Source organism: Myodes glareolus, chromosome 15 (assembly GCF_982192425.1).
Source record: "Myodes glareolus chromosome 15, mMyoGla1.1, whole genome shotgun sequence".
NCBI lineage: Eukaryota > Metazoa > Chordata > Mammalia > Rodentia > Cricetidae > Myodes > Myodes glareolus.
This window is the reverse complement of record NC_142040.1, coordinates 47,612,679-47,625,684: the sequence shown is the minus strand read 5'-3', so window position 1 is coordinate 47,625,684 and position 13,006 is coordinate 47,612,679. Positions and strand designations below refer to the sequence as shown.

The 13,006-nt window shown below is 36.0% G+C and overlaps 1 protein-coding gene and 1 long non-coding RNA gene across 3 annotated transcripts in view; one reads left to right on the top strand and one right to left on the bottom strand.

The window, feature by feature from the left end:
• The first annotated feature begins 596 nt into the window (after nucleotides 1–596).
• The window catches only part of LOC125396559 (uncharacterized), a 78,048-nt gene continuing 65,638 nt past the window's right edge, over nucleotides 597–13,006 (top strand). For both annotated transcript variants that reach the window (XR_014997032.2, XR_014997033.2), the window contains exons 1-2: nucleotides 597–642; nucleotides 6,531–6,615. This is a non-coding gene — a long non-coding RNA (uncharacterized LOC125396559). The remainder of the gene's footprint in view (nucleotides 643–6,530; nucleotides 6,616–13,006) is intronic.
• Plcxd3 (phosphatidylinositol specific phospholipase C X domain containing 3) overlaps nucleotides 3,579–13,006 on the bottom strand; it is a 145,794-nt gene continuing 136,366 nt past the window's right edge. The window contains exon 3 of the mRNA XM_048428513.3: nucleotides 3,579–7,867. Within this exon, the coding sequence (XP_048284470.1) occupies nucleotides 7,714–7,867 (154 nt within the window). The 3' untranslated portion in view covers nucleotides 3,579–7,713. The remainder of the gene's footprint in view (nucleotides 7,868–13,006) is intronic.

The window sequence follows — 13,006 nt, the reverse complement described above, 5'->3', positions numbered from 1 at the left end:
ATGGGAGCCTGTCACGTAGTAGGATAAATATTTGCTGAACAAGGCTATTGAAATGTCTGCCAAGAAAGCAAAGCTGTGATCGTGTCAAAGAGTGTTTGTAGAACATTGATACTTCCTAAATTCAGAAATCATTATAGCTTTATATGTAGAGATCTTCCAATGTCATAAACCTACAACATATGTAACAGATAGTTTTGGATGGGTTTTGTTACTTTGACACAAACTGGAGTTATCTGAGAAGAGAAACATTAATTAAGAACCTTTCTCAAGGGCTAGGTATTGTGGGGGTAAACCTTTAATCCCAGCCCTCTGGGAGGCAGAAACAGGCTGATCTGTATGAGTTTGAAGCTGACATGGTCTTCATAGTTCCAGGGCAGTCAAACCTACATAGTGAGACCTTGTTTCAAAGATAACAACAACAGAAAGACAAACACACACACACACACACACACACACACACACACACACACACACACACAAATGCCTCTGTCCGATTGAGTGGTAGTCATATCTGTGAGGCATTTCCTTGATTAATGATTGACATAGGAAAGCCCATCTCGCTATATGACTTTTGGTGACCTTTGGTCAGGTTTCTAGGCGGTAGAAAAAACGGAAGCTGAGCAAGCCCCGGAGGGACAGCTGGTAAGTATCCTTTCTCTATGGTTTCAGCCTTGACTTCAATTTCTGCCTCCAGGTTCCTATCCTGAGTTCCTGCCCGGACTCTATTCAGTGATAGACCTGGGAGTTATAAGTTGAGGTAAATGTTTTCTTCTCCAAGTTGCTTTTGGTCATGGTGCTGCTTTTTACAGCAATAGAAATCAAGCTAAAACTAGTGGATTTATAAAGTGAATTTTTAACTATATTTCTTTGTCAGATGCCTTTATAGTACTATTATAGCATTTAGAATTTTTTTTTAGCAAAGCATGATTTGCACCTTCCAATGATTAGGACTATTTGGTGCTGCACAAAGGCAGCTCTATTTCTATTTCTGAAACAGATGTCTCCTGTGTTGTACAGAGTGGGAGCTCATCAGGGGATTTCCCTCACCTTAAGCTTCTAGCTTGAGAGGCTCTGTAATAGCAATAAGTTATATTTATATATTATGTGTTGATATTTACCATCCAAGGGATGGTATCAGAAGATAATTACATTCAACATTAAGACACACTTTAGCTTAACCAAAGCATGCAATGTTTTCTGTTACTGTCACAGAAACATTTTTGTGTCAAGAAAATCCTGATGTGACGATGCCTGGGTTTTGTTTTTTGTTTTTGAAGATGTTCTTAATCATATTCAACTTGAGAGATCCATTTTGTTGTTGATAATGAAGCATGACTGAATATAAATTGGGAAAAATAAGCAAAAACTGGTACCAGGACTTTATTAAGCAATTTCACTAGCTACAAATAAACTCTTTTTAACATTAAGAACACAATTTCATGTATAAAAAATCACATCTTCTATATAGACTATAGGCATGGATTTTCATAACAGCTCATGTACTGAAGTATCAATGAACAGATCCTAAAAAGAGAAGGCACAGAAATGACTTGCTGTGGTGACTTCCTGGGGTTCATGAAGGAAGCATCAGTAGCTCTGCACAGTCTTGTTCTCCAGCAATGAAGCAAATCAACACAAATATGTACAGGCAGCAATCACGAGATGGAAACCGATGATGGGATTTAGTTTTCCTATGTTTATCATAGGAATTTCAAGAGAGGAGGTAGCTATCAGGAAGTTTCCAAAACTCCATTCATCTCCAGATTATGAAGGACTCTGTGTTGGAAACACTGGGCATTTATTTCGGAATTTGGGCATGGTCCTAGTGTTCGAAAGCTGATATCGGAACCAGACTTAGATCTCATAGCTCATATTCAGGGTATTTCGGTTTCAGTTCCTGAAAACTAACTGCACAATACAGTCTGTTTCATCAGCTCTCTGTGGTCTGGGCTTTACCACAGGGATCACTTTCTGTCCCCATTGACTGCCTAGAATCATCCTCCAACGTGGGAACAAACCCTCAGGCGTAGACCGTATTTATCTTGGATTCTTTTCTCACTCACTAAAGAGTTCCTTTCATCAAATATTCTACAGTCACATAGATGACTAGTTGTAATTCACAAAATAATTTTAAGGTGTTAATGAGATGGAGTGGGCTGATGGATTAATTTGATTCCTCTCTCAAAGAAAAACACACGGAATTTTAGAACAAGCTTCGGTCTTGAGTTAGATGCCACTCCCCTTTCCAAGGAAAGTTTTCAACGTGTGCCATGTGTTTGGTTGTCTCGATAACTGGGGGATTCTATTTTCAGAAATGTTAGGTAGAGTCTAGTCCTCCAGTAAGCCATTATAGGGAAAAATTGAATTTGGTAGCATTCATCTAATGAAGACACTTGTTTGATTTTTCAAATGATTTTTGGGATGATTCTTGAAAAGCATTCATATGCTTCATGTAAAACAATATTTTTTTTCACAAAGGAACCAAAACAACAGATTTTATGAGTTGTGTTAATATAGGAGATTGATCTCAGAGCTCACAGCCACCCAGCTGAAAAAGACTGGGAGGAATTATGTATAGTGTTACCAGATTAAAGCAAGCAATGAAGAACTCATTCATTTAAAATTGAACCTTATGTAAATGAGAATTTTAGTGTAAGCTTTTCTAATGAACTATATAGGAAACTCAATAACATATTATTTGTCTGAGATCTTAATTTCACTGCTGTTCTTTATTTCATGTGGCAACTGTAACCATTAAAAATAAATAACCAAGAATGGAAAAAATTAGGAAGCAGTGTTCAAAAGTCTAAGCCTAAAATAGATTAAAGTTTTGCTTTCAATATGACCCCCTTTGTAGACTGGTTGGGAGTTTCCTGTTGCACACAGAAAGAGAAAAAGATGAGCGTTGTTATCGATTTTGTTGAGAAGCAAATCAGATTGGAATCATCTCATGTCAATGTAACTGTGATTCTCATAGGTCCAAGGCAGTCCATCTGATTTCATATGATCCAAACTTCAAAAACAGTGGGTTAGAGAAATGACTTTCTATGAAAACCTTATCATTAAAGTAGAAATGATCTACCATTTCAAAATACTGTGTTGGAATTTTGGTGCTGATTCTGAAGCTCATGGAAATAAAGTGAATTTAGTCTTCTGGTATATAATGAAGTTGGTGAACTAAGTGATATTTGGTACTTTCAAAAAACATAATTCATGAGCAAGCTGGACAGTGGAGTTGTGATAATTCAGCTTCTTTCTAAAGCATATACTTCGTAAGATTGCTTAAGTGACATCTTTAGAAAAAATATGATTTTTGCAAAAAAAAATTCAAATTGCAGCAATTCTGCCAAGCCCAAACAAAACAAAGCAAAAATGACAATGAGTTAAGGCTAGTCATGATGTGCCCTTTTTCTTTAGGATAAGTTTGATTGTTAAGAAGATACAATATAATTAAGAAGATACAATATAATTACACTTACCACTGACAATTTTGACTCATACAAATGTATGCTCAGAACTAAGAACTACAAAATTGTATCACAAGTAAAATAAAAATTACACAATTTTCTATTAACACCTTTTACAAATTCTATAGAATATTTTATTATTATCATTGGGAAAACAAACAAATAGGACATTATTTTAAACTGTACATTTCACAGGGTCACCAATAAGTTATAGCAAATAGAGCATTCACACCATGTTGTCACTGAAAACTAGTGAAAAAGACTAAAATACAGCAAAAGAAAATTCTTTAGACATCTTATTTAGCATCTCCTGAGGGACAGACACTGTGTGTTATTTTCTCTTAGCTGTTCAGGATGCAAGCACTTGACCTATTCATCTCTTCTTTGGTTCGTCAACCAAAGAAAAGTTAGAATATTGTGTGATTAGACATTTGTAAAATGGTAGAACTAAAAACTAACAGATACATGCATTTCCTGAGACTTCCAACTCTCCAGTCAGTAATTCTAACAGATAGGAACCGGACGGGTGGCACTGCCACAAACACCTCAGAACATTAGAGGATTCAAACACCTTTGAGTGAAGATGTGTACTCGTTCAAACATTTATATTCAAGTTCGCATTAGATCTTGTATCTTGAGGTTAATTGACAGTATAGAGCACTACTGCCAGATGGTTCTATTTTCTGGTGGTCTCACTTTTTATTGGTTTTATAATTATTTTCCCCATAAGCCTTGAAAAACTGGATCTATAGTCAAGCCTGATAACAAAGAATATATTGATTTCAAGAGTTAAAACTTTAATAAAACCAATTTGACTGAGTGCAACTTCAACAATGTGTGTGTGTGTGTGTGTGTGTGTGTGTGTGTGTGTGTTGTCGTCAAATATTTTATGCTCTGATACATTCTCTGTTTGAGTTTCCCCAATATGGCTGCAAGTGAACATTGAGCTTACCATATAGAATTCCCTAAAGGCTTTTAAAGGATGCCTCCTCGTTCTTCGTGTTCTCTGTGTAGTAAGAAGGAGACATAAATGGTAATAGCAGAAATATTTGCTATATTGGTCCTTCAGAGCAATCGACAGGAAAGCAAATGTAAAAATGATTTTATTGAGTATTTTCCCCCATTTCACTCACTCCTTGGATTCATTGCCATATGTTGAGTAAAACTTGGATTTTAGCTATTTATTTATTTTATTTTTTGCTTTGTAGGATTTATAACATAAAGTGTCAACAAAACAAAAAGTACATCAAGACATAACTACACTTGAAGCCTATGTGTAGCTCTCATGCTCCCTGGTCTCTGGAAAGACAAAGCAGAGTTAAGGGTCTGATTGAATTACATACCATCATTTCTCTACGAAATGAGTCTGCTCTATGAATGTGCTCCACAGCAGGGCCAATGACCAGAAGACACCCAAAGGAATCTTATCTCCATTCTCTTTCCCAGAAATGTCGTGTAGTGAACTCTCTCAGGGTTTATTTCTAATCTTAGTCCTTATTTAGAAGTTAAGGCAAGTCCATTTATCTCAGTGCTTATTATCTAGAAACTAACTGTATATCTATATGGAAATCATAAGTTCAGACTGAAAGTAATTTCTTGCTAACAAAGTTCTGTGTAAGCATCTCTAATGGCAAAATCTACAATACAAACAAACAAACAAACCCTCTTTCCTAGTTAAGTAATTTTAGTCTAATGCTTCATTATTTTTATTCTTCCTAGTACACACAAACAATATCACAAAGTTGACTCTGTGCTAACACTGTAGGAAAACATCCAAAGTCAAGAAAATACAATAAAGTTACTTTTACATTGCATTCATTTTTGGCTAACAGATTAAGAATCTCTTTTTGTCATATTGTAAAGTTAAATAATTGTGTCATTGCAACTGTACTTGGCTATAGATGCTCATGGGGCATCAAAATTGAGTAATCACAGAGCAGATTGATTCCAAAAGCAAATTTATAGAGACTAATGTCAACAATTGGTTAAACAGAGTTCCTGTTCATCTGCACAAAAGATCAAGTGAAACAGACAGATAAAAGACTTGCAGAGGATAGATAAACAAAGAAGAAAAATATGCTTAGTGAATATTAAGTCCCAAGCTGTGATGGTTTTATAAAAAGTATTTTATATGATAAACTACTGCATTTTCAAACGTTTTGTAACATTTTCCATACATTGCTAAAGGAGGATATTTTTATTTTATTGTTTGGATTTTTGAGATTGGATCTCGCTGTGTAGCCCAGGATAACCTTGAGCTCAAAGCATAACCCAGGCTACCCTCAAAGAAACACTAATTCTCCTGCCTCTCATATTCTGGGACTATAGGCATGTACTACCATGCCTGGCTCTGGGATTCATCTTTAAGTTATACTACTTATTAATAATCAGTGTTTTTATTTAAAGACAGTTATCCTATGTTTTCATATAATCTGTGTATGTTTGTGTATCCTGGTGTCAGCTTGCTTGCACCAGAGTATGTGTGACAAAAGACATACACACAACTTAAATTATAAACTTGTCTGCTACATGCATAGTCACATTACTTATTCTAAGAAGAAACCACATTTCCCACAAACATTCTATTTGGTATATCAATCTTTTTTCACTTTCTGTAGTTGTTAGAAAGTGCAGTTTTCTAATGAAAAGTATCTATAATTTAAGTCAGCTTTTGGTTATTTATAATATTGAGATGTAAACTTTAAATAAACTCCTTATCTAGGTCAAAGGGATTAACTCATATGTCCTCCATTTAAATTAATTAAAAGCCAAGGGCATGCTTTGATTTCTCCAGGAGTATGATATGCATGGAAATCCATTATCCCAGGAGACTACTGAAGGTTGATTATTTCTATGTGTGAAGATAAAAATAATCCATAATTTTAGGAACGTTAGCAATTGTATAGTTTTTAATAAATCCCTCACGTTCTTCATGCGAAACATATAGAGAGGGGGATTGTGCCCTTTGAAGGTTGTTTTCGGAGTTGCCAAATACTACAAAGACACAAGTAGAATACAGCACTCAAAAGTGTGTTAACATTGTGTTTCTTGTGTTACCAAAAGGGTTGCCACTGAAGCTTTGTGAGACCTCAGCTCCTTGGCCTTTTTCTCACCGCAAGCAGCATGGAACCGAGACTACTTACTGAAGGTCAGTCTGGAGAAATCACACCTACTGAAAGAATTTGTGAAGGAACTTTAGAGACTATGGATCAAGTCTCAAAAACATTATTGGAATTCCCTCTGCATTTCTTCACCTTCTTCTTTTTAAGTTATACCCATAAATGACGTTTCTTTAAAACTGTTTTTCATAATCTGGGTTTTAGAATTATGCATTTGGAATCCCAAATTTACAGGAGAGCCTTACAGTCTTTCTTTTTAATTTTCAAGAAAAATTAAAATTATTAAGAGAAGTGTTTATGGATTTAACTTTTTTTCTGATTGCCACACAATTGTAGCTTGACATTTGCAGGGCACTATTATTTAAGACTGCTGAATTAAAATTATAACTATCTCTGAATACAGTCTTCTCCTTTTATTCTTTTTAAAATATAAAGTTGATGCTCACAGTCTTTCCAAACAATCTTTTTGCACAGTAGTCATAGCTGCCTCACACAGAAATACTCTGCAACACCATTGTTTTCATAGAACACAAAAATTACTAATGACTGCCAATATTACTGATGCAGGGAAACAGATTTGATGCATATATTCTACAATCAAGAATTAGCTACAATTGCCCAATTGCAGATGACTATGGAATAGTTTATCAAGTCTCACAAAACAAACACATTTCAGTACAACAATGTAATACACATTATGTTGGGTATTCAATTGTTTTGAGACCCATATAGCATCTAATTAGAAAGAGCGAGCAAGAGAGAGGGACTGGAAAGGGTAAAGGGTGTGAATAGTAAAGGAGCCCAAGGTTGAAATTAGAAAATGCAGTCAAGTAAACACTCATGAGTTACATATCACAAACATTAATTCTCAAAAACAAAATTCGCTGGTCTTTTCTATTCCTAACACTAGTAGTAGATTTTGCTCACCAAATGGGAAATGACATATTTATAGTAATGCAGAATGTAGTTACAATCACTGAAGACACGGTATACCCTCTTTCCCACTCACTACCATCTTTAATTCCTTCAGAGACTAGGCGGAATAGGAAATTCAGAGGGTGTATTGATAATATGTCTAATACAATGAGGCTTCTCTATCTTACTCATGGACACTCCAAAGAGTAATATCAAGTGTTGGCTTCTCCTTCATCAAAGACATAGTTGAGTTTTATGACAGTGCTGATAAAATCACCAAGTTCTACAAAATCAGCAGTGACAATATTGATGCCACTCTCTCCTGGCTTCTGGGTGCGGACCCACTGCATCATGGCAGGAAGAGCTCTGAGAAAGGAAACAAAAAGAGAAGTTAAATAAGGCATGGTGCATCATGGCTCTCCAACTTACTAAATTAAATAGCTCAGATATAAGCACAGGTGAAAATGATAAAATAAACTACAGTGAATTCTTGAGTCTTTTAAAATTTATTCATGTATATATGCATATGCATAAATCACAGTGTACATGTGGAGGTCAGAGGAGAGCTTGTAGGAATTAGTTTCCTCCTTGCGCACTGCGAGTTTCAAGGATTAGGCTCAGGCTGTCGTGCTTGATAGCAAATGCCTTTACAAATGCTGTTGTGACATTTTTCTGACCCTGAATTCTTGTAAATAAAACCTGAATAAGAGATCTTACCATACTGGTTTACATTGAACTCTTCAAGTTTGAAGCTCTAAGATACTGTTATACTTTACAATGAATCTTGAATGTCTCCTCCGGTTTTACACGCTATAATTCATACCCTGTGGGATGACGAGGTGAGAAATGAATCCTTATACTTAGCAAATATTTATTACATAGCCATTGTTTTGAAGAAATGTATTAAGGTGTAAATATCCACAAAGCAAAATGTTTCTGTCTTTAAAATATTTATGGTTTGGTGATAAGTAGGTGAGCAAAGAAAAAAGTTTCAATATATTGTATAATTATTGTTCTTTCCTTTCAACCTGTTCACTGAGTTCCTAGTACTTAGGAGTTCCCATTTTAATCACTTGAAACATTCAAGAGAATGAAAAATATTAGCATATAGGGTCAACTAGTTGACTCAGTAGTTAAGAGTGCTTGTAGTCATGTCTTTTGAGTTAAGTTTGAGCCTTGGTGAAGGCAAAAACTGACATCTGAATAGTGTTCTCTGTCATGTGCACTATGGCGTAATACATGTATATAATAAGTAAACAAATTAATGTAAAAATGTAAGTTTATATTCTAATATGTTTTAATAAATAAAGACATAGAATAAATGATAAAATTAAGTAAGTTATCACAGTTTGGCAAGAGAAAACAGATGCTATAAAATAAAGAAATAAAGACTGCAATGTAAAGCTGAGAAAGAGCAGTGTATATTATATTACAACTTTGAACTGTCAATTTATTAGACCTCACTGATAAGGGGATATTTGTACAAAGTTTTTTTTCTCTTTAAACAAGGGGTTAGTCACATGGCTGTCCAGAAAGGGCATTCTAACTACTGACAGGGCCCCCAAAATGTAGAATAACTAAACTTAGGAAAAGGAATAGAGAATAGTGAAAGATAGGGAGGACTATGAGAGAAGACTGTTGCTTCCTGTCAGGAATGTGTATTAGATACTTTGCCTAACGCTGTGACAAAATAATGGCAAAAGCAATTCGAGGTTTTATTTCATAGTGGAGAAGGCATGTCAGTGGGAGAGTGGAAGGCTGGTCACGTGGGGTCTGCAGTCAGGGAGCGGAGACAGAGAAATGCTGATGCTCATCAAGACCTCCTGCTCATTTCTCCCTTTTTATCCCAGCTAGACACCAGGAACATATTCAAAGTGAGTCTTTCTTCCTCAGTTAAACTTCTCCAGAAAAAGTCACACACACATACACACAAAGGCTTGACTCCTAGGTTATCCTAAAAACCAGTCAAGTTGACAATGAGGAACAACTATCAAGAACCCACGCATTGTCAACATGATACCTAAATACAGCAGCTTTTTAAAAATTGTTATTTTTTTGAGATTATAATGTAATTGCAATACCTACAATGTATCAAAATATAAAGCTATGGCTCCCAATCCCAATGGCTGTATCTATAAAATCACTCTGGTACCTAAGGCTCAGGGATCTTGGTGTAAGCGGTGACAGAAAGATTGTAAAAGCCTGATTTTCAGGGAGTTTGCTGTAAGATTGCTCATACTAGAAATGTCAGAAGCTACACCTGTAAAAATTTCATCAACAAGGCTGCCTAGACATGAACTGAACAAGGACATCAACAATAGGCATGGTAAAGTAGATGGGAGAAAGCCTACAAGGCCACAAAACTACGCTGAGAACTACATCATTTTAAAATCACTGCAATCCACCCCTTGTCTCTATGGGCTCATGGACATTTCATAATTTTAAACATTTCAATCTAACTTCAAAATTCTCATAGTCTTAACAGGCAGGATCAATACCACTCAGAGACAAAAGTCTCTTCTGGGATTCAAAACCATTTCATAATTGAGCACTCTGGAAAAATGTAAACAAGTAAGTTATATTTTTCCAATATTCAATGTCACAAAGTAAGCATTCTTATTAAAAATGGATGGATAGGAGGATAACAAAGAAATACCTGACCAAAGCAAACCAAAAACCCAACAGGAAAAACACCAAGCCTAGTCACTCTGTCAAATACCTGAAGTGTGTGGTGTCACCAAGGTTCTTGCAGACCAAGCCCCCTGGTACCTGGAATACATGTAGCCTTCCTTGGACCCTGTTCCACTCCATGATTTTCTTTGCAAATATCTAACAGTCATGGCACCTCCAACATCCTGAGTTATCCATTGTGACTTAAACTTCAAAACAGTTTCCTCCAACACCCTCTCAAGACATCCTTGTAGAGAATCAAAATTTGTCACAAATTTTTGTAGCCTTCACAGCTTTTTGGAGCCTCATTTCAAGCTTTCATCACCCATTCATTTTACATTTTGAATCCTTATAAAATCAGAACTCTATGAATGATGCTGCACACTCTACTGCTAGGTTAAGATGTAGTCTGGTCCTTTTACCATAGCTGTAATGGCCTCTGCACACATTAGTGACTGAACTTTGGGGTAAACAAATCCTAAATGGTTGTTTCAGAGCTGAGAATCCCTTTGGTGGTATAAATAAGGCAGTCTCTCTCCTTTCAAATGAAATTTCTTTTGTTTTGTTTGATGTTTGTTTGTTTAACGTCTGGATTCTTTGTTGGTATCTTGTCTTCAAGGTAACTTTCTATTTCCCTATTTGAAATGCAAGTTTTCTCTTTAATTGCCTCCCTTCTTACTGTAAAACTAGGTAAACTCAGAGAGCAGTAGCCATACCTCAGCCTGAAAAGCTGTGTTGTTTGGAAACATCTCCCACGGTGTCAGCAAAATGAACAGCACATAGTTGGTGGAGCAGAATGAGAATATCAGAAGTCAATGTGTGCATCTGCAGTAACTGACCTTCAAAAATGGTGTTAAGAACATGAGTAGGAGAAAAGACGGACTTTTCAATAAGTGGTTCTAGAAGCTGGGTCTTTGTAAGCAGAGATAGAGATCTCTCCACAGTTACATAAAAATTAGGATGAGCTGCATTGAAAATGCAAATACAACTTGTAACTAAGATACTATTAGAATAAAACATAGTTGGAACACTTCAAGACTTTAGAACACAGAGCTTTCAGAAACAAGATCATATCTTTCCTTTCCACAAGTAAAAATAGAAAAAATAGGACTAAATAAAACTTACAGTTCCTCACAGCTAAGAAAACAATCAACAGAGCAGAGCCTACCTCCTGAACAGGAGAATAAACTTGTGCAGTATATAATTAATAGTTATTATCCAAATTACATAAATAACCCAGAGTACTCAGTAGAAAAAGCAAATCAAATATTGTTCAACACAGAAATAGAGACTGACATTGGAGCACTGGATTGAGCTCCCAAGGCCCAGAAGAAGAGCAGAAGGAGGGAGAACATGAGCAAGGAAGTCAGGACTGCGAGGGGTGCGTCCACTCATAGAGACAGTGGCACTGATCTAATGGGAGCTCACCAAGGCCAGCTGGAATGGGACTGAACGAGCATGTGATCAAATCAGACTCTCTGATTGTGGCTGACAATGAGGGCGAACTGAGAAGCCAATGATAATGACACCGGATTTGGATTCTACTGCATGTACTGGCTTTTTGGGAGCCTAATCTGTTTGGATGCACACCTTCCTAGACCTGGAAGGAGAGGGGAGGCCCTTGGACTTCCCACAGGGCAAGGCACCCTGACTTCTCTTAGGACTGGAGAGCGAGGGGGAGGGGGAGTGAGGAGGGAGTAGGAAGGAAATGGGAGGATGGGAGGAGGCAGAAATTTTTAATTAATAAATAAAAAAAAGTATTGTCCAACAAATAATCTGATCTAAACTAAATCGCACCGTAAACTAAATATACATTTTTCAGAACAAAATGTAAATAACTAGCTTGTATATGAAGTTTTGAGTATCATCTGCTGCTAAGAAGATACAGATAATAGCAAAATTAAATCACTTTAGTTAGATAACTGTTATCAAAAAAGATGTGAGTTTAGGCATGATCTCTGGGGTAGTATGTTTACACTATGCAAAATCCTGGGATCAGTACACACACACACACACACACACACCCCACACAAAGATAACAAATGACTCTGAGGAAACCCTTGCACACTTTAGAGCATATATTTAAAAAGACATTATAGAAAACAATGGAGATTTTCCTCAAATATTTAGAAACAGAACAACATTATATTGGATGTATAGCCAAAGCAATAGAATAAATGTGTTGAAATAATGTCTGTACTTACATATTAATACTCCACTATTAAGAAAAGTCAACAAATGGTAACAACTTAAATGGCCATGCACAGATGAATAGATGGACTTAAAGGAATGCTATTCATTCATATGAAGAATAAAGTGCTGCTATTTTCAACAACATTGATGGAACTGGAGGTCACTACATTAAGCAAACCGGAAACAAAAAAGGACAAATATCATGTGAGCTCACTTACATGTGGGATCTAAAAAAGTTTGTCTCGTAGAAGTTGGGAGTAGACTGGTGGATACAATGCCTACAAAAAATTCAAAGTTGAGCTTATGAAGAAGGGTTAGTAAACAGGTTGGTAGTGAGATAGAAGAAGTCCTTTGTTCCTACACACAGAGAAAAGTAAAACAAAAACTCATTTTCAAAAAAATGATAATATACTATATATTAGTAGAATAATCTGGAATAAATGATGTTGAATGTTTTTCCTACAAGAAAAGGATGAGTGTTTGTGGAGATCAATGTATTTACCATGGTTTGAACATTGCATACCATGCCTTTAATGAAGTATCAGCTGGTGGTCCATAATTGTGTATTAGCATGTACCAGTTAAGTTAAAGATGGTGGATTCTGAGGTTAATCAAGACCGAAACAATGTATCCTGCTTTGGA